General features: G+C 32.3%; 1 protein-coding gene across 1 annotated transcript in view; it reads left to right on the top strand.

Moving 5' to 3' along the window:
- Positions 1-27,597, top strand: part of LOC129219629 (importin-4-like) — a 116,727-nt gene that overhangs the window by 20,918 nt on the left and 68,212 nt on the right. The window contains 8 exon segments of the mRNA XM_054853887.1: positions 2,984-3,025; positions 3,110-3,242; positions 19,602-19,738; positions 20,602-20,644; positions 22,676-22,741; positions 24,970-25,071; positions 25,903-25,986; positions 26,684-26,818. Coding sequence (XP_054709862.1) covers positions 2,984-3,025; positions 3,110-3,242; positions 19,602-19,738; positions 20,602-20,644; positions 22,676-22,741; positions 24,970-25,071; positions 25,903-25,986; positions 26,684-26,818 — 742 coding nt within the window.

Genomic DNA, 27,597 nt, shown 5'->3' with positions numbered 1-27,597 from the left:
AGCAACTATTTTGAAGCAAAATTTGGATGGCAACCCTATAGGAGATAGCAGCCGCAATAATCTCAGTTTGGAGAGATTGCTTGTTCGTTGAAAATTATTCTTCAAGAAATTAAAATATGAAACGAGGACGTTCTGCAACGGGAGGTACCTCCCGAAATTCTGCGTATTATGTTAAAAAATTTCGCTCTTTGAACGTTGGGTTCCAAAATATTGTGAATTTCTTCAAGTCGGCAATTAACAACCCCGATAAAATCGCTCCCACCACTTCATCATGCAGTAACAGTAACGCAAATGTTCTCGTTTCGGAGGACTCGGAAAATGCAGTAAAAGAAAGTACATCAAATGACAGTGAGACAGTTCACGAAAGTATAACGATTTTTGAGCAGAAAATACTGGAAGTGAATCTGGAGCAACTTCAACTGATGATGATATTGATATTGAGCCATCAAATAATGATTCAAGCATTGTATTTGAGCCTACAAATGGAAATAAGAAGCATGCAACAAATGAAAAGTACATTGCAAATTATGAAAAGGTGTATAGCTGGCTTTACTATAGTTATTCAGCTAAGGGTTTTTGTGCAAAATATGTTCATCTTTCATGAATGTTAGTGATTTGAACAAACCTTGAGTAAATATTGGAGTTGGTATCAAGAAAAGCCGTCACCCTATAGAGTTTTAAAAAAACATGAGTGCAGCAAAAATCACAGAGAGGCTGTCAATATACAAAAATCTAGTGCAAAAGAAGGAATTCTCAAAAAAATCTGAAAATGAAGAGATTGAAAATGAAGCAAAAAAAAAAAAAAAAATAAATAAATAAATAAATAAATAAATTAACAGAAAACTGAATGGTAAGTTTATTTAAATTTTGTACTTTATAATCAAGAAGCAATGGGCCATTTTTGAGAATTTTGAATCTCTAGTTAGATTTTTGGGAGTAAATTTAGATGACAATGAAATGAAAAAACATTTGCTAACTTGTGGTAAGAATGCCACGTATTTATCCCACATTTCAGTTCAAAACATTTATCTTTGAAAATACCAAAATTCCGTTTTCAGGAAAATCCTAAATTTTACTTTGATTACGCAATATATATTTAGTCTTAATTTGTGTTGAGTTTCAAAATCCAATTCTAAAATAACTTTACTAAAAATAAAATTCTTTTATATGCTGTTTTTATATTTTTATTTCTTTCGAAGATCCTGATTTCCTTACATGCGCCATGGTAAACGAATTTTTCGCATTTTTGATGTTGACCGTACCTTGTTAAGTGGCAAACAAATAAAATTTCGTTATATATTTATTAATATCATTAAATTGCAAAGTTTTAAACGAAATACCTACTCTGTAAGAACGTCAAATGTCAAAAAATTAAACGCTGAATGCTGGTGCAGTATTATTTTGGGTTTTAATTACTTTTAAGTTTCTCAAACACATACATTCTTCTGTGTTAAGAAATATGTGATATCTTTGAGTCTGTTCATATTGTATTTATTTGGAGTTATCATTACGTTCAGCAGGTGCAATTTTCATTGATCTAAAAGTATTTGAGAAGGGCAAACAGTAAATCTGTTGTGAGACTTTCACCTTAAGAAAGTGTGCCTTCAATATGTATATTTGTAAGAAACAATACATGTAATGTATGTGTCAAATTACGAATAAAATGTTAAGGGTCTTACTTCCCCCAGCGCATTTTCTCTAGACAGCTTTCAGGTATTCTTCAAGAACTTGCAATCACCCCTGAAACCTGTCTAGGGCTTTTCTATAACGATACGACAGCTAAAAATGCTTTCATATAAACTTTTCCAAGAAAAAAATCACAAGAAATTCTCTTTTACAAAAATAAAGAAAATTCACAAAAATATTTTGCTTTTTCACAAAAATAAAAAAAATTCACAACAATATTTTGCTTTTTCACAAAATGGGGACCCAAAGAATAAAACCTGGATCGACCCCTGGTAAACAATTTTAGCAAAAGGAGGAAGTTGGAAGCTTCATGTATGTCCAAAAGTTACGATCTGTACAATGCTATTATTTGAGTACTAAATATATGATTTATATGTTTTAAAGGGTATTTTTCAATCCTCAAAATCAATCGTTAATCATTTTAAAATGTTTTCATATGTTTTTATGCAGTATCTTTGAAGCAAAATCATTTTTATTAAACATATATGTGAGATGTCCAAATTGCGTTACCATCTAGACACCGATAATTCTGTCCATTTATTCAATATTATAAATGATCTTCTGTCTTTTAACCTTAATAAAAAAAGCTATTATAATGTTAATTTCTTTAATCCATTGGTATTTTGCACAATTAATACGTTATGCATTGAACATTACATAAATAACAGTAGAAACACAAGTTTCAATCGTAACAAATAGTAAACAAAGGCAGCAAAAATCGCCAAGCAAACCCCGATTGGCGACAACCTACTGCGTATGATAAGCAAAGGGTTTCCAGAGAGGAATTCCGGTTTTTGCCAACAGCGTCGGTTTTGGCGACTATCACCTGCGCTGGCAAAATGGATGTTTTTTTTTTTTTTTTTTGTTTTTTGTTTTTTTTTTTTTCGGATTCTACGAAACCATAACAAATTTTTTTTTTTTAAAGACCAGTATTTCAAGTCATTCATGTACTTCATAAATTTTCTATTTTTCATTGCAGAATTTAAAAATAGATAAAATTTTCATTGGAAAAGTTCAAAAACTGAAACTTTCATTATGATGACGTCCAAACTCTGTTACCTACAGACCGATCATTAAATTTGCTATTTATTAATTTTTATAAATACCTGCTGTCTTTTTATGTTTGTGTATGATGTTCTAGATGTACATGCTATGTTTTTTATGCCATGTTTATTTTTTATTTATTTATTTATTTTTTGAGTTGGTCAAATGTACTCTTTTAGGTACTTTGTTGTAAAATTCAGAAAAGTTTCTCTTGCACAGAATGGTAACTTTTTATCATTTTTATTTTTCACAGGTTGAAACAGACAATACTTGAAGCCTACATCAAGGATACTGAGTAAATATAAATATATATTTTTTTCAAAGTAGTTTCTTTCTGATGGTTTGAATTCAGTTATATAATTTTGTTTATTTTTATTAGGAAAACTGTTCGTAATGCCATTGCTGAATTAATTGGAGCAGTTGCAAAACATGAACTTTCAGATGGAAAATGGCCGGAACTGATGGAACTTTTAAATCAGTGTATTCGAAGCAACAATGTCATTGATAGAGAGGTATTTATTTAATTTACTCTACTTTGCTTTATAGTAAGTACTACAACATTGTCCTAACACATTGTTGGCCAGTCACAAGAATTCTTATGATTTTTGTTTCATTTTGTTAAATGATTATTTGAAAAAATCACCAGGTATTAATGTGCATTGGTAACTCTCATGCAGTCTTGGATATTTTTTCATGAACTATCAGTTTTAACATTTCATACCCTCTTCATTAAAATTCTCTCTGAACATTTTTACATCTGTTTCATTATTGAATGCCCATTTTAGATATCAAATTAATTTATTTTCTTTTACATAGTAAAGGAAGTATTGTTATCACGAATAGAGATCAAATTAATTTATTTTCTTTAACATAGTAAAGAAAGTATTGTTATCATAAAAAATGTTGATTTAAATGTCAACCTAAATTTCCTTTTTTAAAAAATATTGTAATCTAAACAGCATTTATTTTGCTTGTTAAACAATCGAAAAACATGTCATATTGTGTCATAACAATTGCTTTAAGTAATCATATATGCATCCAAGTACAGTGCCCGCATCATGTAGGGGAGGGCGAGGCTAAAAGTTCCGTGGGTAAGTTGTTCCCTTTGAAATAGCTAAATGAAGAAAAAAGATAAATGTATTTTAAAATGGGTTGTTGCAGCGCACCAATGGCAGTAATATTAGCCAGGCCAGTGGCATCTGTTAAAGGTCAAGATTTACGGTCGCCACGTGGCGACTCAAATTTCACAATTGGCGACCCCAAAACATTTCTACAGTCGTCAACTTTTTTTGGGGGTTATTTTTATTTTAGATCCCAAGAAAAGAATTCCACACCACTCCACAGATGTATCAGTACAATAAGGATTCACCGAGACCGTACTCCAACTGAATGTGGTTTATTTTACAAAGCATGCATGTTCTTTCTCACTGCCTGCCTGTATGTTGGTTATTTTACGTTGCTTGGATGGTCCTCTTACGCGATTTAGGCCATGTAAAATAAGCATAATACAGTGAATTAGGAAGCCATTTGCACAAGATTAGAGCGTTTGCTCCTTTGTCTTGACTCTTTGTTTTTCAAGTAATTAGTGTAGTATAATCATGATTTCAAGAAGAAATCATTATATTTTAGATTATATTTCAGATTAATTTTGATTATGCCTTCAAAGTAATTACCTTTTCACGTTTTTAATTTAGTTGCTCAAATGGGATTAAATTAATTTAAACTTTATTTCTTTTACGTCTTATTATTCACTGCCTCCGATTATGCGAAGCTTTTTTTTTCTTCAGGCCATTTTAGAACCTGCAGATCATAGGCCGCCCGCGGATAATACGTAGGAAAATAACTGTTATGAAACAGGGTTCATATGCTCCGGAAAAATCTGGAATTGTAAGGGAAATTTCAAATTTTGCCCCCATTTTTTTCCAACTTTTTCCCAGGGAATTTTGTACATTGATTTCTAATCTTCATTTTTATACATGTTTAATGGGAAAAAAAATGTAAAAGTTGTGAGGCAAAATGACGCTGGCAATAAAATATAAAACAAGCCCCCCCCCCCCCCAAAAAAAAAAAAACTTCCGCGGACGCCATTTTTGCCCTTCAATAGTTCCAAAAAAAAAAAAACCTAGGGTGAACAGGAATTATGCACAAATTTAACGGGAGAAGAACATTTTCCTGCATCTAAAGCACAAGCCTGCGGATGGTAGGGTCAAATCATTTTGTAAGCGAAAAGTCTTTTCAGCTACGAATGAAACGTAGACGCCATTTTTGGTCATTCATAAGATGGAAGTAGACACTATGCTTAAATGCCTAAGTTTGCAAAAACTTGCAAAAACAAAGCAGAATTAGATGTTTTCTTTAACTGCAAACTAATGAAAACAACGCTAAATGTACTGCAACTTTTTTTTTAAATTTTATTTTAAATATGTAATTTTCTTGAGAAATGAAAAATTTTGTTCTTAAAACATAATCTTATCAGGGTTCGTACGGGTCATGGAAATCCTGGAAAGTCATGGAAAAAAAATAAGCAAATTTCAGACCTGGAAAAGTCATGGAAAATTGAAATTTTCAGTCTAAGTCATGGAAATTTATTTTCAGTCGTGGAAAAATGTTCTGGGGAAAAGTGACAGTAGCTAAAAAGAGTATTAGAAATCTTGAATGATTTAATATTGCACCATGAAAGCTATTTAAACTGGAAAATTGAACAATCTCAAGAAACATTGCATCCAAGTTCGTTTCCATCACTCCTAAATCTTTATTTTTAAATTTATCAGAGTTTATCTCAATTTGTTGAAGGTTTTGGACAATCTTTAGTCATGCAATAGAATGCAGAAATAGGGGAATTCTAATGCTCAAAAACAGTAGTGCCCAATATACGGCCCGCAAAACTAATCCATGCGACCCACTGGTACGTTCAATGTCATTATTCCGGCATGTTCTGGAATTTCTAAACTTACTAATTTATATGCATTTGAAAATGTACAAATAAGTAAACAAGTACGTTTAAATCAAAAGATTTATTTACTATGAAATGTTTTTATTTTTATTTTTTTAAAATAAATATGTGGTTTAGAAACATGAATTTACTAAAGAATGTGGCTTTATTTTAAAGAACCAAAAAATTGTCAAGTTGACACTAAAATGCAACTTTTGAAGCAAATTTATTGAAACTTAGTAATGATTAGTTCATTCAACCTTTTCTCCAATCATTATCATTCTGCCTGTTTATAAAAAAAATTGTCGACATTTAAGCATCATTCACTGTAGTTTTACTTAACTTAAACTTATATGATGAAAACAGGTAAGAATTATTCAGTTTTTTACGTGTACACTGATATATTTTCAATCAGGTAGTAGCATTCACATAAAAGTTTTGCTAATGCTCATTTCCAAAAAAAAGGGCAAGTTTGATATTAAATAGTGCTATTCTCTTCATGTAACAAGGTCATGAAAATTTTCATGAAGTCATGAAAAAGTCCTGGAAAAGTCATGGAATTTTTTCATCCAAATAGAGTATGAACCCTGTCTTATTCTCATTGCCTTGGACTCAAATGTGCTAAAAACTTTTCAACTGAATTGTAGTTTCACAAAGATTTATTATTTTAAAATTGTTTTCATGCTACAAATTCAAAAAATTATTTCTTAATTTTTGTCGTAGCCGCCATATTTGGTCATTTCCAAGATTTCAGTACACAAGCCTTTTTAAGTGCCTAAGTTTCCGAAAATGGCATTGGATGTTTATTTCAATGCAAACTATTGATAACAACGCAAAATTTGCCCTTTTTTCCGAGTAATTCGTAGTTATTTTCTGGAAAAATGCGAAATTTTATCTCTAGAGCATTTTTTAAAATTCTAATTGATTTAGATGCTTATGTGCTAAAAACTGACTATTTTGTCTTAATTGTAGTTTTTTAAGGATTAATTATTATTTATAACTATTTTTATGCTACAAATTCAAAAATCTACTCATTATCTTAATTTTTACTTTCTTCTATATCTAATATATAGAAGAAAGTATTGGATTCATGCAAATTTTCGAATTTCGAATTTTGACGGATTCGAAAGTTTTGAGGTGTGCTGAGTCCATTTCGACCATTTTTGGAAAATGTCTGTCTGTCTGTGTGTGTGTGTGTGTATGTGTGTCACGTCTGTGTGTGACCAGTTTTTTGTGGCCGCTCTACAACAAAAACTACCACATGAAATCGAACGAAATTTAGTTCACATATGTGCCCCTATGTGAACTTGTGCCCATTAGTTTTTGGCGCGAATTCCTCCAAGGGGGGTGGAGCAATGGGACGTTTTTCGAGTTACGTGTGCTTGCTATTCCTCAGGAAGTAACTGGCGGAATCAAACAAAATTTGGTCCATATGTTGGTATTAACAGGAACAGGTGCTTATTCAATTGTGGTGTCAATAACTCAAACGGGGGTTGAGCTATAGAACGTTTTTTGTCGTCAATTGTGACTGCTGTATCTCAAGAAATAATGAACGGAATGAAAGAAAAATTTATCGGCAAGTAGCCCTTAGTGGGTATAAGAACTGATTTTATTTTTGTGTCAACAGCTAAAAAGGGGGTAGCGCAATCACCCGTTCTTTTTTCCGTTTTGAGTGCCCTATCTCAAGAAGTAATGCTACGTTCTGGTTGAAATTTGGAATATATGTGAATCCATATGTAAACAGGCTTCGGTTCAATTTTGACGCCGATCGCTCCAAGAGGCGTTGATTTTTTTTTTTTTGCGAATAAAAATATTTTTATTAATGCAACAATAAGAAAGATAAATCGTAATAGATTGTCGTCTGCATATTTCTCGTGATTTTAATTGTATGGAAATGATCGGAAATATTATCTCAATGATTTAAAATTTTTAACTGTTGCCATCTTATGTTTGATAACAAATAAAATATTTGTAATTAATTCAAGCAAGGCTTTTAAAATAACTTTCAATTTTCGCTCTTTGCTTTGCTTTTGCAATAATTCAGACATTGGGATGGTCGTCAAGTTTTTGCATGTGTCATTTTGTTTTTGTTGGGAATATTGCTTCCTCGTCAAGCATGGGGAGGGATCAGAAAAAAAAAAAAAGAAAAATATAGAAGAAAGTTTCGTGATGGCCACAACATACTAGTTTACTTAGTCGCCATATTTGGTGGTTCGCGAGATGGAAGTAGACGAAAATTTGCAAAAACATAATTAGATATTTATCTCAATGTCTATTGAAAACGAATGTGCAAAAAAGAACATTTTCAATTTGAATGCAAGCGTCCTTTATATTTAAAAAAAAAAACCTTAAATTGTGTCAGAAATTTTTTTTAAAAAATCCAAGGTTTTTTTTTTCAAGTGGAAAAGTTTCAGTTCTTACGCATTGCTACTTTGAACAATTTTCACTATTTTGAAAATATTGTTACTTAAACTTAATTTTGAATGAAGCGAGTAACCTGGAATTTTCTAAAAAATAACATGGAAAAGTCAGGGAATTTTTTTTAACCAAAAGTGTATGAACCCTGTATTACTTTTTCAAATTCTTTTTCTAAAACAGTTTTATGTTTTGCTTTAAATCTTGTTCTGAAAGCATGAAAATATTATGCAAATTTTGGCTCTTTAAAAGTGAAAAAAAAAATAAAAATTGTATGATTTTTTACATAAACCCTTGAAGGTCGTTCCGATCCTATTTGATTCCCAATTAACTCAAACAGCCTTATTCTGAAAATCGTCAAAATAGGAAGAGAAATTATTAAATTTAAAACTTGAAAACGCAACTTGTTTTTGACCGCACAAAGCCCCCCCCCCCCGCGCATCACTTTATCATTCCTTTGCCATAATCAATGTTCCATGTCGTCCCATAAATCCTGTGTTTCATTAAAAATCCTATATATCATTAAAAATATAAAGAAAAGAAAACTAAATTTCTATAAACTATATCTTATATTCCTGCTGTGATGTGGACGCTAATACTTTCGATCAATTAGGAATACGTTCCATTGAAAATCATTTAAACAACGGGGGCTAGGTTGCTATTTATTCGAATAGCTTTTTGTAATTTTTTTAATCTTCAATCGCATAAGATTAAAATATAAGCCAAATAGCCAGTCCTTTGATCGTTTTCCCTTCATAGTCATCCTAACATGGAGACGCTGCGTATGGAACGTAGTCGTCATGTTTGGTCATACTCTTAGTTCAAATAATGCAAAAAGAATGTTTTTTTTTTGGAATTATGTTCTTGGTAAATGCCAAATTGTATATTACTGGAGGAGGTTTGTAGTTAATTATTTTTATGCCAAAAAAAAAAAAAAAAAAAAAAAAAAACAATAATCTTAATTATTGAAAAAAATTCAAATCATATGTTTATCTAATATTTTTTCTATTCCCTTCGTCCTAATTTTCTTACAGATAATTCTTTTCGTTAAGCTAGTTACCTGAAAAGTACATGTTGATTTTTACTGTCAAGGCGTTTGCAATGATTTACAAAAAGCTTTTAAAAGAATTTGTTGTTGTTTTTATGGGGAAATACTTTTTTTTTTTTTTCACTGTGGGACCATGGTACTGTGTACACTACTTTATTTTTGGTTTAAATGTTTTTTTTTCTTATAAAACTTTAATATGCGTGGAATGAACCATTTGATTCAGGAGCCTCCCAACCTTCACCCAATGCCTCTTATATTTCCATGATTAATATAATTTATATTTCTTGTTAGCATTCCTTTAGCATCACTTTCATAATATTTGTTTCAAAAAAATACAAATTGAAATCTTTCCCCGCCCCCCCATTCTCGTACTAGAGTGCTGTTTTCGAAACCTGGTAAAACTGGAGGCCACCAAGTTTTTTGAGTCTAGTGGCCATTGGCCACTTGAAAATTTTCTGAATCTTGAGGTCTAGCATCTGGTATATTAAAAGCTGAGCACGTGCATCACTGATGTACTTTTGAAAATATTTCGGTTTTTGAACTTTTTGGTCTTTTTCACGAAATTTAAATGATAGAGTTTAGTTCTTTGGTGTTTTTATGCAAATATCTATTGTGCATTATAAAATATTGTGCTGAAACGATTTACCGCTTTGTTACCTAACCTAAAATTTTATTTTTCAAGGACTTGTGCTTGTGGGGCAAGTTGTTCCAAGGAACAACTAGCCCCAAGGAACTCATTGCCCCTATTTATCTATAGCAACAGTGCAGTAAATAAAAACATACATAAATAAATGTATATATGTATATATTCGTTACTGTAAAATACAGAAGTTTGAGAATGTCGACTCTCACTGGTGATTCATCGAAGATATTTGGTTGTTTACTTATAGACAGATAGAAAAATATGAAGTTTTTGAAGATCAAAATGCAAATCAAAATATCTTTCGTACTTTCATATGAAAATATGAAATTTGCAAAATTTGTTGTTCTAGAGCTTGATTACGCCACCTTGTGGTGTTTTGAGAAAGTAGCCAAAAAAGGTAAAGCAGTTCAATGTTGCTCAGACAAGACAGTTGTCCCATTAAACAGATCATATCCTACTCACATGGATCTGTCTAGGCTTTACCTATTTAACCGTTATTAGCCAGAGACTGTAGCTTCTCCTTTGCGAGTTCAGCCTCCTGGTCAAACTTGTGATGGACTTTCATTATCGGAGGTGTAAATTTGAAATGCAAGTAACCTTCCTTTTCATAATACAGAGAAAGGTAGGTGCAACAGTCGCTGAAAATGGTAGTTAAAATGTCATGCGTGTACAATAAACTCCTGGTTAACTGCGGAATAGGGCGCCACAGTAACCGCAGGTAAGGGAATTTCGCGGATATTTGTTTGTTGCACAATAGGTAAGAAAAGCAACACTAGTACATACAAGAACAAATGAAAATCAAGAACACTGACATACATTCAAACTTGCTAAATGATGCTAGAGGCAAACCATTAAACTAGTAACACTAAAAGTGACAATTGTACTATGTAGAAAATGTACGTAAATGCAAAAAAAAAAAAAAGAATTGCTCATTATTGCAAACGTACATAGAAAATCTTGCAAACAGATCAACCAAATGAAATCAACTAAGGTTACGCCAAAATGTGTAATGCAGGAGAATTTTTTCTAGCAAAACTGGCCCGGCCACATGTTTACAGGCAAATGTAGTTTGGATGTAAAAATTGGGTTTCAACTAGTCAGATTTCGGTGACCAAGGAGAGTTTGATGTCATTTGTAAAAAGGGAAAGAAAAAAATTGGAATGTCTAAAAATAGATCTTGCACATGTTAAGCTAAAATGAGTATTTTCTAGACATATTAAGTAATTTTGAAACGCAAAAATAAATAAGTAAATAAATAAACAAATCTGCAAAAACAATATCCGCCCGTGAGTAATTGAGAGTTCATTTTTATCGTTTGCACTAACCTCGTTTATGGATAATCAGTTATGTTATTAGTTATGATCAAAGATTGGTTTCTGTTATGGTTGCAGACTGAACTAGTTATCGCAGCTTATTAGCTATTCTAGCTGTTAAATATTTTATTTCATTTTGCTATATTATTCTGTTCCTACTATATTTTACTATGTTAATATACACTCTGTCGCAAAAAAATATATGCACCTAGAAGAATTAAAGCCACAATCATGAAACTCGGCACAAATGCAGTTTGGTAGCCGATATGCAAATGATTAAAATTTCAGCGCCAATGAAACAAGGCTAAGCGCGGTATGAGCATGTGAGTTGCACAGGTGGGAGAGTTTAAAAGCATGAGTACTTGTGCCATAGGGCTATTCAATCAAATCTGTTGACTTCGTTAGACTGTATTGTGCCTTAAGATGCCTCTAAGATGTAACCGGCAGCAGCGCGAACAGCTGACGGAGTTTGATAGGGGCCGTATAATAGGCCTCAGAGAAGCAGGTTGGTCAAACAGGAGTATCAACCGCCACCTCGGTCAGGAGTTGCTCAGTGTTGGCAATAGTGGATCACAGGAACAAAAGTCTACCGTCGCGGAGGGTCAGGGCATCCCAGGAACACTAATTAACGTCAGGATCGCGCAATCAGAAGAGCAGCCACGTTGGCACCGACAACGTCGCTTGCATCGATTTAACGACACTTACCTCCTTCCAGGCATCCGGTGGTATCAAGGGAAACCATTAGGAGATGACTGGCCGAAGTTGGCGTAAGGAACTTATTCCAGGCCCCACAATGTATGTCCGTAAAAATTTTTAGGTCCAGAAATTTTCTCTTTATAATCTTGATTTGTAGGTGTTCTAATGTGAGAATATCTTGGGTAGACATGTTGAATCCTGCGCAAAATAATTTTACAGGCTATCAAAGATAGCGGCCATTTTGGTTCACTTGCTCATTACGTTTTTCGCAGCATGCATGCCTATAAATTTAATTTTAGTTTTGGACTGAGATTTTTGGGGCGTAGAAAGTCAATTAATGTAATAGTAACGTCATTAAAGTCACTCTGGCTATTTCCACATTTTTTTCGTGAGATATCTCTGACGTTTTTTGTTTAACATTCTGGTTACTAGAAAAGTGAACAAAAATTAATAACTCTTAATGAAACCAAACGATTTTACAGTGCAAAATCTTTTGTGTAAATCAATATTTTTCAAGGTCACTAGCGCAGCCAGCAATACCTTCTGGAGGGGGTGTTTTGATCAAAAATACCTTCTAAAGGGGTTTTTGATCAAAAATACTTTATGGAGGGTTTTTTTGATCAAAACAGCGCTTTCATATACATAAGCTACTGTATTTGAATTCCACAGTTACAAAAACTTTTTGTTTCATGTTTTTCTGTGACTAACTATTTAAGCAATGGGTGATATTTCTAAAAATAGTTTAAAAAGTTTTGGTGTGCAATTGAAGACATCTGAAGACAGTTTTGACAAACGGAAATGTATTATATATCAAAAGGGAATCAAAAGAAAAAATATGTTTTCTGGACAAAAACGAGTGCGTGAAGTTGCTGAAATACTAAAAGACGTAATATTGAAAAACGCTGCAGGAAAATATAGTGTGTCATTGCATCAACCAGTGCTACAAGAAATTCACGCGAGAAAAAACTCTAAAAAAATGGTAGAAAAAAAATGCACAGACAAATTATTATGAAAGTGAAAAGTTTTAGAAAATCAGAGAGTACTGAAGGAGGTCCAAATCAAGACGAAGTTTTTGACAGGGTAGCAGATCTTAACAGCGATATGAATGTTTCTGCTGCGAATTTATATGCACATCTAAACTGTATGAGTTCTTATATTCGAAAGCATGAGGGAGAAACCAATACACAGTCTGCGCAACATCTATCCTCAAAATTTGAACTGTTTAAAAAGGCAAATGAAATATTAAAGCCTCTTTTTAAATGCTGGGCATGGATTTATTCTTTCGGAAATAAAAGAATTGATGCTCAATGCTCAATGTAGATGAAAATGCATTGGTTTATATTAATGAAATAAAACCATTTCTCGTAACAACGTATAATGAAAGGATTATTTTCTGTGCTTTCTAAAGATAGAATGAACCTTTGTTGGTTTTTTCTAGTCATTTATCTTCAAAAGTACTTGCTGCTGCTATTCGTTGACAAGAAGCTGTAATGTTCGTTGAATGGGGGTAGATCGTGGGATTTCAAGACTGCAGAATGCATCTAGAGAAAATCATTATAAGATGTTAATTTTAGACTACAAGAGAAGGTTCTAAAGATGAAGGTAAAGATGGTTCAGGATGATCTTGGCTCAAGGATGAGGAAAAAAGTCAAATAATTATTCAATCGCTACGCACAAATATTGAAAGCTTGAAAACAGAGTTTGAAGATTTTGTTAAGGGATGTAGTGACAAATCGGAAATGTGCAGGTATTGGGAAGTTTTTCGTTCACTGGTATCACTTGTAAAACACTTGATTATTGCTGATCGCGAAGAAAATTACAAATTGTGCGTGCAAACTGTTGAGTTACTGTTCCCAGTCCATAGCTGCCAAGTGCTCTGTTTTTCCCGGAGTTTCTCCGATTTTTATTGCGTACTCCAAAAATCCGATTTATTCCGAAAAACTCCGTTTTTTGACTTTGCTTGTACACTTTTCGATTTCTGAGGAAAAAGAAGAAATTTCCCTATCCTGGAAGGTAGGAAGTGTGCACAAACTCAACAAAAGAGGAGGCAATTTTATGCCCTGGAAGCATTAGTGTCAAGATAAACACTGAGTGGGAGCTCTAATCGATCGGAGAACATCGTTTTTTCATTGAGCATTTCAGCTACGTGCAAAACGTAGCTGCCATGTTTGGTCATTCAGAAGATGGAAGTAGACGATGCTTAAGTACTTTCGACAAAGCAGAATTGGGGGTTTCTTTTCACCGCAAACTAATGAAAATCAGCAAAATGTGCTGCAAAATGGCTTTTTTTTTTTTTTTTTTTTTTGTTATTTTAAATAATTTTATTGAGAAATGAAAACAAGTATACTATTTAAAATTTCATTTTATCCCTATTGCTTTGGACATGAATGTGCTAAAGATTCTCAATTAAATTGTAGTTTCATGGGGATTTTTTATTTTCAAATTATTTTCATGCAACAAATTCAAAATTTTATATCTGAATTTTTGACTTAGTCGCCATATTTGGTCATTTGCAAGATTTAAGTACACAAAACTCTTCAAGTGGCCAAGTTTTCAAAATTGGAATTAGATGTTTGTTGCAATGCAAACTATTGAAAATAATGCGAAATGGGCTTCTTCTTTTTTTTTTTTTTTTTTTTCTCCCCGGAAAATGAAAAATTTTTTTCTTCAGAATATTATGTTATCCTGATTGGTTTGGATGCTAATGTGCTAAAAACTGTCTATTGCATCTAAATTTTAGTTTTTAAAGGACTATTAATTTATAATTACTTTTAATGCAACAAATTCAAAAATCTATCATCTTAAATTTTTTGCATTGTTGCCATGTTTGGTCATTTGCAACATGGAAGTAGACAAGACTATTAATAGCCTAAGTTTCCGAAAACAGAATTGGTTGTTTTTCTCAATGCAAACTATTAAAAATAACAAAAGGCAAAAAGTTATTTTTTTTTAATTATTTTTTTGAAAGAGAAATTTTATCTGTATTTGATCCTTATTGCCTCGGAGGCTTTGTTATAAGCTGAAACCATTTCATCTAAAATGAAAGTTCCTGCTGACTTCTCATTTATTTATTTTTTTTCATAAATCAGAAATCTATTTAACTTGAATTTTCCATGTACAAAAAAAGTATTGAATGACTTTATTTTAAAATGTATGAAGTCCTATTCATCTATTTTTTTCATGAAAGTTGTAAAAACTGCCCCATCTCCCCTCCAGTTTGTGTTTCAAAACTTGGTGACAGTGGTAGCCACTAAGTTTTTGGAGTCTAGTGGCCACTGGCCACTTAGAAGATTTCCAAGTCTTGACCTTTACTACGAAGTTGCTTTGCTTCCAAGTATAAGAAGTAATCGTGTTTTTTTTTTTTTTTTTTAAATCTTCAATATGTTCTTATGCAATGCATTTTCAATACATGTAGGATATGTATAAAGGAATATTTTTAAAAAGGGTTGCAGTTTTATTAAATCAAACAGTAATCATGTTTTTTTTTTTTTTTAATTTTCTATATGTACCTACGTAATGATGCTTTTTTAATGTAAAATATTTTTATCTTATACTTGGTTGTAGTTTTGTTGAAAATCTAACATGAAAATTCAGAAACGCATTGTAATGGTGCTTAGAACTTATAGAAGCTTACGGTACAGAAGGAAGGTTTAGCACAGGCCACGATTTGGTGCTCCTATTTTAACCCTCATTGCTCCTATTTTTTCCCTTAAGTGCTCCTATTTTTTTTATCTTGAGGTTGGCAGCTATGCCAGTCTTTCATGAATTTGACTGCATCAATTATCTATGCAACATGATACATAGAGAGGCTAAAAGTGCTAAAAAATGAGTGTCCCTACCTGTAGGAAAAATTCCTTCAAGGTAAATTTGTTGTTAAAAAAAAGAATGCTAAATTCAATGCTGTGAAGCCTGAGATGAAGTTGGAGCAAACAATTCAACGGTCACAGAAAACTGCCAGAGGAATTGCAGAGCAGACGAGAAAAAGTATGTTGCCGAGTGGCATTTAGTGTATATTGAAATTTTAATGATATGCAATGTGTTTCGTGGTCTTACTAATTCTCCTTTAATGGATCACCGTGTGAGTGTCCCGCATCATTATCTTTATAGGTAATCGTAGCCAGTATTATGATAAAAATGTCAAAAGACTTGCTGACTTTATGTATCAACATATAAACATATAAATCCCTATGAGATTTCTGAAACAGTGCAACTTGACAGCTTTCTCACTAAACATCTTGTGAATGGTAGTGTCAAGATTCGCCTTCTCAGTATAATGAATCATTGATCAGAACAGTACCGCCAGTTTAAACAAGAGACATTTGTTTCAAAAATTGTCTGATTTACTTTCGAAAGTCAACATACGGTTTGATGCACACAGTTCTTCACAAAATATCACTTACAAGCTAATGGGAAAGAATCAACTTTAACAAGGGTACTGAGGCATGGAAATAGTAAATGAAAGAGGAAAATTCATTAAAAATATTTTAGCTCATGACTTGTTTCCAACGAGCACATTACGTGATGATGATTCACCTACCAAGCTAGATATTATCGTTGCACAGTTGCAGAATCATCTGTTGCCAAATAATTTTCTATTTAGCTAAGAATCCCAGATAAAAACTGCCCTCATAATCTATTTCATGTCACAAGTCCGCTAATTGAAAACTTTTGGAGAAGTAATCAGCAATGTTCTGCACAGATCCATTTCTGTATGCTCTTTTCATGAACTTCATGTTGTGTTCGATAGTTATTTGCAGCATTCGGTGAAATAATCTAAAAGGGGGAGAAGAGAATCACCCAAGGGGGCAAGAAACCTTGCTGTAATTGACAGAAAATCACTGATACCTGTGCAGGTCAAAAAATTCTGGTCTTTAGTATCAAATAAGGAAAATTTACAGTACCTAGCACGCAAGGAAATAGAAGGAATCTTTAAAAATGCTACATTTTCAGCGATTGCTGGCGGTTTAACAGTTAAGAAGCAATCTGCAAAACTTTTGAAAGGAGATATGAGACAGATCATTCAAGAACTTAATTAGAATAACGCATTAGAAGAAGCGGATCTACGAGTTGTTCCACACTTAGACTGAGCTGATAAAAATAGTTCAAAAAGAGTGGTTGTGGCATCAAATGATACAGACGTCGTAGTGCAATAACAGGCAATGCAAAAACAGATCGTAACCTTTTTTAAAAGTAACTTATCTTGTAGTTTTCGTTTATTGTGTGAATAAAGAAACATGCATGTGATAAGTGCAAGTATAAGAGTTTAAAATGAGCATTCTGGATTATTTATTAATTTTTGTGCACTTTTTAGTAACTAGAATATTCAACAACAAATATCAGAGATATCACCACGTAAAATTGTGGAAATAGCAAGAGCGGCTTTATGACATAATTAATACATTAAATGACTTCCTAGACTCCAAAAATTGTTGTTAAAAACTAAAAGTAAATTTGAAGCTACGCCCGTTGCGAAAAACGTAATGAGCAAGCGAAATGGCCGCTATCTTTGATGGCCTGTAAAATTATTTTGTGCAGGATTCAACATGTCTACCCAAGATATTCTCACAATAGAACACCTACAGATCAAGATTCTAAAGAGAAAATCTCTGGACCTAAAAATTTTTACGGGTCTACATTGTGGGGCCAGGACTAACTGACATCCATTAAGACGTTTGCCACTGACCCCACATCACAGGCAGTGTCGACTGGATTTTTGCCGACCTCGGGCAGCTTGGAGTGTAACCGATTGGAGGCATGGGATTTTCAGCGATGAATCCCGATTCAGTCTCAGTGCTGATGATCACCGTACACGTGTGTGGAGGCGCACCGGCCAGCGTTCCGATCTGGCATTTGTTGTCGAGCGGCATACGGCCATTTCACAATGTGTGACAGTATGGGGGGTGATTTCTTGGGACACACGATCACCTCTAGTTGTTCTCCAAGGCACTTTGACAGCTCGCAGATATGTGGACAGCATTTTAACGCAGATTGTTCTGCCCGTGCTATCAAGTCGCCCAGGTGCTATTTATCAGCAGGACAATGCTCGTCCACATACTGCCCGACTCTCTCAACATTGTCTTAAGAGATATGACGTACTCCCATGGCCTGCCAGGTCACCAGACCTTTCGCCAGTAGAGCATGTCTGGAGCGTTCTGGAAAGACAACTGGGGCAGCCATCTCGGGATACAGGGAAATTAATGACGCAGTTGCAAAGATTATGGCATGATCTTCCGCAGGGGGTCATAAGTGACCTAATTGATTCAACGTCATGTCATGTTTCGACTTGTATAGCTGCCAGAGGTGGCTTTACTACTTACTGATTTGTAACCTTTTGCATGCTGTAACTGCTTAATAAAATGATCTTTTATTCTGAATTTTAATTATCTTTTTATCTTCTTATACACTACATGCCTGCCAAGTTTCGTGAGTGTAGCTCAGTTTCTTCTGGGTGCATATATTTTTTTGGGACAGAGTGTATTATACTATTACTATACTTATTAACTGTGCCTTAATTTATGTATTTGTACTTAAAGGGTAATAATTGAACCTTTAAGTACAAATTATCAATGCTAAAATGTAAAATAAGTTAAGTTTTTTTAAAGTTTAAGAAAAACATTTGATTATTTGGACAATATTGATTACTAATCTTTTAATAAACACTTGTTTTTAATCAACAATTTTTTTAATCACAAATTAGACCTTTGACAAATTACTTGTCTCGAAACAATGTTCATCTCGAAATCATCGTTTAACATCGTAGTGTTGATATCGGAACAACTTGCCCCACCTGTGGAACAACTACCCCTTAGAAGAGCAAGCTGTTCCTTCTTGACTTTTGGTAGTATAAAATTAATGGTAAAAAAGTCGTACAAAATACTACAGAAAAAACAGTTGCTACATCAAAGGGGAATATTATACTCTATTTTAATCTCAGTATAATAATTCTAGAACTACATTTTTATAATAAATTTTGAGCTTGTTTAAAAAACGGAACTTCTAGCCATCTCTCCCCTACTAATTTATGTGATTAGCCATTTTCTGTTCAAAATAAAAATTAACTCAAAATATGTGATCATTATAATTTAAAAGTTATTGAGAAAGAGGGATCACAGCAAGATAAATCTTATACATGAGGCACTGAGAAGCAAAGGGATATAATTGCAATATTTAAAATTTCGAGTTTGAATGTGTTCAAAGTTCAGATCCTAGGTAGGTTTTCATTGAAATTATTTTTCTAAATCATGCAGTACAGCAGCACCCACCAGAGCTACTATTATCATCTTTTACCCTAAAACGGAGGAGAAGTTCTCCTACCATCTGTACTGATTATATCCAAATTTTAATTTTGGCACTTACATCCCTTAGCTTTTCGCTGCCTCGTATGTAGGTCAGGTTTTATTTCGCTATTTTATAGTGATTGAATTTGGGGGGGGGGGGAGAGATCAAAATATAGCTATGTTTGTATAAAAATTACTGATATTTAAGCACTCCAGATTTAAAATAATGTAGAATACCTCGCCTGCTATAGCATGAAATATATTGTTGTAGAGTTCACAGCATCACTGGATCATCAACACATCTGGACTATTAATACATAGCTGAGGCAAAAAGAACATCTTTGGTTAATAGCTTCAACTGTGGCAATGCTCAGCATCTAATCACAAAATCAGATGATGCTGCGTATAGTGAAGAAATCCTACCAAACTTGATAGATCTTGATTGGTATTACTTAATAACCAACAGTATAAATATGTTGTGCAACTCATAGTTTTGTTATTTATTATATGTTTAAGTTTTAAATTTTGAATCTGTTTGTTTTATTAGGTCGGACTTTACTCCTTGAGTGTCATTACTAAAGCTTTGGGCCCAAAACTCAAGCCCCATTTCAAAGGTCTTCTGAGTTTATTTCAAAATACTTTAACAGACAGATCAAGTATAGAAATACCATTCTATACCATAAAGTAAGTTATTGTTCTTTCTGCAAACTTTGTGTATGAAATATTTTCTCTTATATTTTTAAACAAAACGTTGCAAAACTATCAGCAAATTTAGTAATTTAAAGGTATTTCTACTAGTGGGTGAAATGATAATGGATGTTCTCCCAAAATTTTTGGAAATTTCCTACAGTAGGAAGGAATCTCGTACCAGAATGAAATAGGTTAACAAGTTCAGATTCATTTGAAATTTAACAAACAAGTATGCTTAGCTGTTAATTGTCACAGTTTTCATTGAAAGATAAGTAGTGTCCACCACTTATATGAATCACCTTTGTTCTAAATAGTTTTGATCGAATAAAGCAGCTGATTCAATAATGCTGGATTTTGTTCTGTTTTTGATGATTTGATTTATTAAAAGGATTGATTTAATCAATCACCATTCAATAAAACGACATCCATTGTACTTGGAATATTCTAGTTCAGGTAATTCGTGCTGACCATATTTTGACATCCTTATATTTGTGATTACATTTATTTTAAATATGAGTAGAGTTTTTTGAGTATGTTTTAAGTTCTTAAATACAATATAGTTCCTTGATTTTTTTTTTTTTTAATTTTTGAAAAAAACTTCATGTGCCATCAATAAAGGCCATCAATAAAGCTGGTTTAGAAGAAGGAAAGAAACTACCATGTAGTTTTTTTTTTTTACATAAGAGTTGGTGTGTCTCATCTAGTAAATATAGCTTATAATCATTATTTATTTTAATTTCATCTTCAATAGAGCAGTAAACTTGAAAACAGCTGTTCAATAACCATTGTAAAATTCAAATTAAATGTTTTCTCCATCAGAAATTGCTATTTATTTTCCCATTTCATTCGTTTTTTAGAGCACTTACTAATATGGTTTGCAGTATAGGAACTGAAGAAATGGTAAGTATACTAAGTTTCATTTTCTTTCAAACAAATTCATGTTCTTTTACATTCGTAAGGTCTGGAAAATTTATCTCAATGTAGCTGCAGTAATATTCATTTTTTATTTAAAAAGAAGCTGAAAACAGTAGGAAAAATTTTCATAAACTTTATGTTCTTGAAAGAAACTCTAATTTCATTGATCTTGTAATTCATTCAAGTCTTTTGTTCATTGAGTCGATAAACATTTTTTAGGGTTCGTACTTCCTTAAAGAACCCTTAAGAAACCCTTAATTTCATCAAGCAAAATTAAGGTCCCTAAAAAAACCTTTAAAAGTCCTTAATTTTCTAAAAATTACCTTAATTTTTTAAAAACTAAATGAAGTTCAGTCCCATCTTTCCTATTTTCTCCTTTCAAATCTTCATTCTCCGCAATATCTGCTGAAAGCGTATTTTTAGGAAACATGCCAGCAACGTCAAACATGTGTTTCGCCGAAAATTGCATGCCTTGTTTAAAATTTCAATCTTTTTGCGTCCTGCAAATATCTCAATCATTTTTAATGTTGGAAGGTTTTTTACCAAATGCTACTTTATATCTGCTTATTTTATTCATTATTTCAATTATATTTTTGTTTCTTAAATTTATTTTTTTAAAAATGCAAAATTAAATCAAAAACGTGGTCCTACTCCCACAGTCTCGGATTTTATTGAAACTTGGCATGGTTCCTTTTTTTTATGTATTTTAGAAAGCGTTCAAAATATTTATGATGAATCTCTAATGGTTTAGGTTTTACAGCCTGTAAAATTCTTTGGAATTTCATGATTAAATGAAGCAACTTTTGTGTTGTTTTTTTTTTTTTATCCTGAAATATTATTATGAAGTTTATTAAACCAAATTATGAGTTCCAGTGCAAAGGAAATGGATAACCAATTATATATTTATTTATTTTCAATTCTTGCTGTGAAAAGTATGTGTTACCATATAAAGAAAACTTTTTTTAATCTGTCGTAAATAATTTTTTTACAAACAAACCTAATTTTAAAATTTATGTTCTCATTTTCAATACCTTAAATTCAAATGTTTTAGTTAAAAAAAATACTTATCTCTGAAAAATATGAAAAATTGATATTGAGTGATGCGGCAAATATTGAACTCTGGCTCCCTCAACTCTTTATTCGAAATTCAGAAGGAGTTAGAATTTGCTGCCTCTTTTTCAAAATTTAAACTTCTATGGAAATCAACAAACTTGCAAGAAATGGTGCAATACTGCAAATTGGAACAAAATGGGATGCTAGTAACAATAACAAATGAAAAGTAATAATAGCAAAACCATAGTTTAAATATCTTGAGAAAAAGAGATTTGAGTTCTTTTCCTTCAATTTAGCTATCACTTCAATAATGTATGATAAAAAAACTTAAAAAATAATGCTTTAATATAAAACTAATTTTCTACAGTTATCTCCATTTTCCTGATCTGTTTTTATAATTGAAATTTGAGAAATGAATATTATACTTTAAGAACAACATGTGCCATTTATTGTATTGATTACTACCCAATTATTTCAAGCAAAAATTTAGTGTCTTTGAAACTGGTTAATTAGCATTTTTTGTTGAATTTTGGAATGTCATGGATTCTCTCTCTCGGGGGATAATTTGATCTCATCCCTTTTCTGCATGATCTTAGGAAATCTTTTTTTTTTGGATTTATTCCTTTTTGCCCTTGACCAATCTCATCCCTGTGATGTATGAAATTTTAAAATATAATTCACTGATAATGGGACATCCCACTCAATTGCAACTCTTTCTGTATTTTGGAAACAATGTTAATATGCTTTTGTGTATATATAATATGTATCAAGTACTTTGCCCCCCCCCCCCCCCAGAAAACTTTGAAATGGTGTACCTAAATTTATTTATTGTTTTCAAAGAGTCCTTCAAATGTTTTGAGTCCTTAAAAAGTCCTTAATTTTTACTTTTAAAAAGAGTGTGAACCCTGTTTTTGCTGTTGCAAAACTGTTTTGAATATCTTTTTTTTGTTCTCTCAATTCTAGAATTTATTCCAAGGCCTAGTTCCCAGTGTTATAATGATGATAAAGCTTTTGGCCTCCGGTGATCAGGTACATAATCTTATTATTCAATTATTGCTAAGACAAGATATCTAATAAAAATCACGGAATGCAGGAGTGTCCTGGCCACCAAGGAAACCAAATGTCATCAGCCAACAAAAGAAAATCCGCCACCAAGAAGGACAGAAGAAAATAAACGCGACTAAGAACAGTTTACACGACAGAACAAGTTGGGGGGTTTTCTGGGTTTTTCATCCCTCTTTATCTCAGCCCCATGAAGATCCCTGGAGTTGATTTTTGGTATACTCAATCTCTAGTGGCCCCTGACGACGAAAACCAAAATACAATCCCCTGGACCATCAGGGGGAAAAGAAGTTTAAGTTAGAAAATCGCTAAAAAAGTTTTCGCTGTCTTTGACAAGGCTACAGTCCAGACGAAAAAAGGAATCAAACTGAAATTTCGCACACATTCATTGTGCCATATTGATGTTTCATTTGACCCCCTCTCCCTCACCCTGATTTTTACCCCTTCAAATTATATGTTCCTGGTGTTCTATCACAGCCCCCTGGAGGGCTATGGTAATGATTTTTTGTATACATATTGGCCATTGAGTACCTATACAAAAATTCAACCCCCAAGGACATCATGGGCCGGAGTTTGAAAATCACTTATTTCCCCTAATTCTTATGTACTTACTCTCAGCTCATAGGGTTTGTTAATCTCTGACTGCAATTGCAAGGTTAGAACAGATCTAACAGATATTCAAAAGTTGTCTTAGGAAATGAAATTTGAGATTCTAGGTCTATATTGGAAGTTCGTAATATAGATTTAGGGTTTGTGTTTTAAAAATTGTTCATTGTTTTTCTCATATAGTTATATGGAAATTGTGTCAAATATCTAAAGAAAGTTAGAATTTTTTGAGAATGTTTTCATTGTGAGTGGATGAGAGGGGGACCTTGTTAGGTATAAATTCTTGTTAGCAACAACAGTAAATGAATCCTACCTCATCACCTCACAAAAACAATAGTAAAAGGGTATGTTTTTCGTTACTTATAATGTATTACCAATCATTATGCATGACTGAGGTAACAACGCTTATCAGCACTCATTTTGCGTTGGTCGAATCAGTCGAATGTTTGGTTTCACTTTCGTCCACCTTTCCGGAACTCCGTAGTGGATGACGTCACATGGAAGCTTCTAGAAGGAATCTGATGGCACGTGTGCTCAATGATAGTAGTGACGAGTGTCCGTTCATGTGACTCGGATATGCTAATGACCCTGGGGATATTTAAACTGCTCGCGGTCTATGTTCCTTCTCTTTGATTACCTCTCTTCGTCATAGGCGTTTCACTTTGTCGGCATTCGAACTTGCTTGTTCGTGCCACTCGCCCCTCTTCAAAATTATGAGCTTGCATTAACTTTATTGCCTAATGGGTTTAAAGTTTTACATCAAAGCTTTAGTTGATAGTCATGCAGTATAGATTTCATCTTTTCTGTATTAGTCATCTCGTATATTTATAGCACGTAGCACCTGGTGTGCCATTGTTTGTAGCTAAATGTGAGATGGAATTAATTATTACATTTCAGTATATTTTATCATTTACAGACTGTTTTAGCTATATACCTTGTTGTTTAATAAACGTCATTCAAGTTTGAAATAGTATATTAGTCTTCTTTCAGAACTCACTCTGCAAATATTAAAGGAAATATTAAGGAGATATTATTAGATTAGAAATTCTCCTCAGCACTGTGGCAAATTTGGGATATCCACAATTTGACGTCGAGTACAGTTGTATAGATCTTCTAACACATTCAAATTTAAAATATATAAGGGCTTAGGTTTTTTTTTTTGCTTGGTGATATCATGCGTTATTTCATCTTTTTAATGAATTTTTAAACAAAACTAGGTGTTAAACAGGACAAAGTCTTCCATCAAGAAAAAGATAAATCACCAAATAATTAAAATTATTCCATAAAACGTCAAATAATCCATGATTTAAGAAAAAAGTCATTAAATAAAAAGTGAAAAACTAGATTAAAATAGCCCGCAAACTGTAAAACATTTAAAGAAACCTTCATGAAAATGTTGAATAATCCGTCAAATAAAGAAACTGTAATAATATTTATTGCAAAGTTGTAAAATACTCTAAAACAATATAATTTAAAATATAGTATTTCATTATCCAAGAAGTTTTCTTTGCAACAGACAGGATACAAGGATTGCAATAAAATTTAAACGGCTGTAATTTTGTACTGACATCACTTTTCTTGTAATTTAGGAAAAGGCATGTGAATCTATGGAGATCTTTGATGAGCTGGTAGAGTCGGAAGTTGCTGTCCTTGCTCCGCATATGAAAAGTCTCATTGAATTGTGCTTGGAGGTAAATTAATTGTTCAATTCTATAAATTGAACCACAATTTTTTAAAATTTTATAATGTCCTATATCGTGGGAACTGTTCTTAATAGGAAACTTACTGTAACTGAATACAAAACAATTTGTGACAAATTTATTAAATAGGTGCTTCTCAAAACTCTAACTAAAATAACTGATTTGGTTTTACTCGTGGTGTTACAACTTTTAGCATTGGATACAAGACTTGTTGACGTGTAACTCCCATTTTTTTTACTTTATTCCTGAAAAATGATATTTTCTTGTTTTGAAAAAATAACTTTATCATTGCTTACACACGCACATATATATATTCTCTTGTCAATCTTTTTCCTTTTTTTTAAATTTAAAAGCTTTTAAGTCCTCTATTTTCAGTCATTAATTTAAGAAAGAACTTCCCCTTTTTTTTTTTTTTTTAAATATATATATATATATATATATATATATATATATAGAGTGCAAAAAAAATTTAGAATCACTGTTTGAGAAAGAGTTTCTTGTAATTTCATTTAGGATGCCACATTATGTAAAGTAATGAGAAACACTATTGTATTAATTAATTTGATTCCACCTTGTATTGCTTGCCTTCTTTATTTCATTCCAAAATGCTTCTAGTGAATTAATTATAATAATAAAAAAAAATAAGTTGACAAATATAAAAGCTGTTTAGTTTTATTTATTAGTTTGCTTCATTATTTAGCAAGTTTTGTATTTGAACACCAAACTAGAAGAGACAGTGAGACTGATACTTGAATTCTAAATATGCAAATGTTAACTGCTATGTTGAATGCATGCACATATTGATTATCTTTTCCTTTTTAGATAGCTGCATCAGAAAAATTTGACAGTGAGCTTAGAATTAAAGCTGTGAATATTGTTGCTTATTTGATTCGTTTAAAGAAAAAGGTACTTATCATTCTTTGAAGATAATCAATGTCTAATGTTTCACTTTATTTTAAACTTAGTAATACAATTGCTTGTTTTCCTGGTTTAAAAGCCCCATTTAATTACTTATATTAATAGCTTAAATGCCAAATTGCCTGACTATGATGATCCTGAGTTTTGAGGTTTTTCTTTTGACAAATCAATGATCTGACAAATTTTTCATTCAAGTCAAAAAATTCTCTGAGAAATGATGATTACAATTTCAGAAAAGAGAGAGCGAAAAAAAAACCCTAGTGAGATTGATTGGGGAGTTAGGGAAATTATAAGTTATTTTGTGTAAATTTGTTTCTGTTGAAAACTTTTCATACTAAGAAATGCAAGTATGTATTTTTTTAACCTTTAGGTGCTATAGCCAACTAAATTTCAATCACAATCCTTTATTTGTTTTTGTTAATCCTTTGTGAATGCAGTGCATTTTGTTGTATATCTTTTCCTAATGTGAAAAATTTCTCTACTTAAGAATAAATATATTTAATTTTAAAACATTTTGTAATCAAATACAGGCCAATTCCTTCATCTGAAGTTCTAACTCAATACACTTGTTTGTGTAAAATTTCATTTATTAGAAGTCTTGCTAAATTTCATTTTGCAATGTTGCTAGACAATAAGTATTTGAGCTGGACATTTTGTTTGACTTTTATTTGTTAAAATTGTTCAGGCAATCATAAAACAAAGACTTGCTCAACCAATCCTTGATGTTTTCTTTCCCTTGATGTGCGTCCCATGTCCTGGTGATACAGATGAAGACAATGATGATGAGTTAGAACTGTCTTTACCTTCTGCTGCTGGACAGGTTAGTAACTAGTATCAACATAATGTACATGTAGTAAATGTCGGACATTTTGAAAACTGATGATTTGATGATGACTCTCAAAATATGCTTTAAATAAGTGATTGAACAGGCCTCATAATAAGAATATTCAATCTGCTTGTAAATATTTGTAAGACCTAAATTCATAGTGCCTGAAGCACTCATTTCAGTTTCAATCAGAACATGAACCTTTTCTAAATATCCAAGTGAGCTAGGCTGTTAGTTCAAAACTGAATTGGTAGATATAGTGAGTGAATGCATTTAGTTGGTTTTTAAGAACTTTGGCTTGAATGAGAAAGATGTGTTCAACAAATATCCATTTCACTAAAGCTGAAAACTGGGAAATTTGGTTAGTAGCCAAGAGCCGGTAGACTCAGTTTTATTAGTAGCCACTTTTTAAAGTTTGTAGCCACTTTTTAAAACTGCAACTATGTTTCAAATTTTTATTAATAATGAAAAAAAGTATCACCAGAATATCACTCACACGCAAAAAAGATGACACAACCAAAAAGCATAATGTTTTACAGTAGAGAAAAAAAAATTAAACCTTTTAGTACACACACAGTGCAAAACGAGGAAAAAGTTCGGTTTTAGAGCATTAGTAAATCATTTTGCAAATTGTAGAAACCTTTATGATGTTTTTCCTTTTGTAAGCAACATCTCAAACTGTTATATATTTTAAAATGAACCGCAAAATATGTGTTTTTAGTTGAGTTACTTTTTTTTGTGCATGAGCGATATATTAAACATGGTTTTCTGTA

Source organism: Uloborus diversus, chromosome 4 (genome assembly GCF_026930045.1).
Source record: "Uloborus diversus isolate 005 chromosome 4, Udiv.v.3.1, whole genome shotgun sequence".
NCBI lineage: Eukaryota > Metazoa > Arthropoda > Arachnida > Araneae > Uloboridae > Uloborus > Uloborus diversus.
This window is presented reverse-complemented; position numbering and strand designations above follow the sequence as displayed.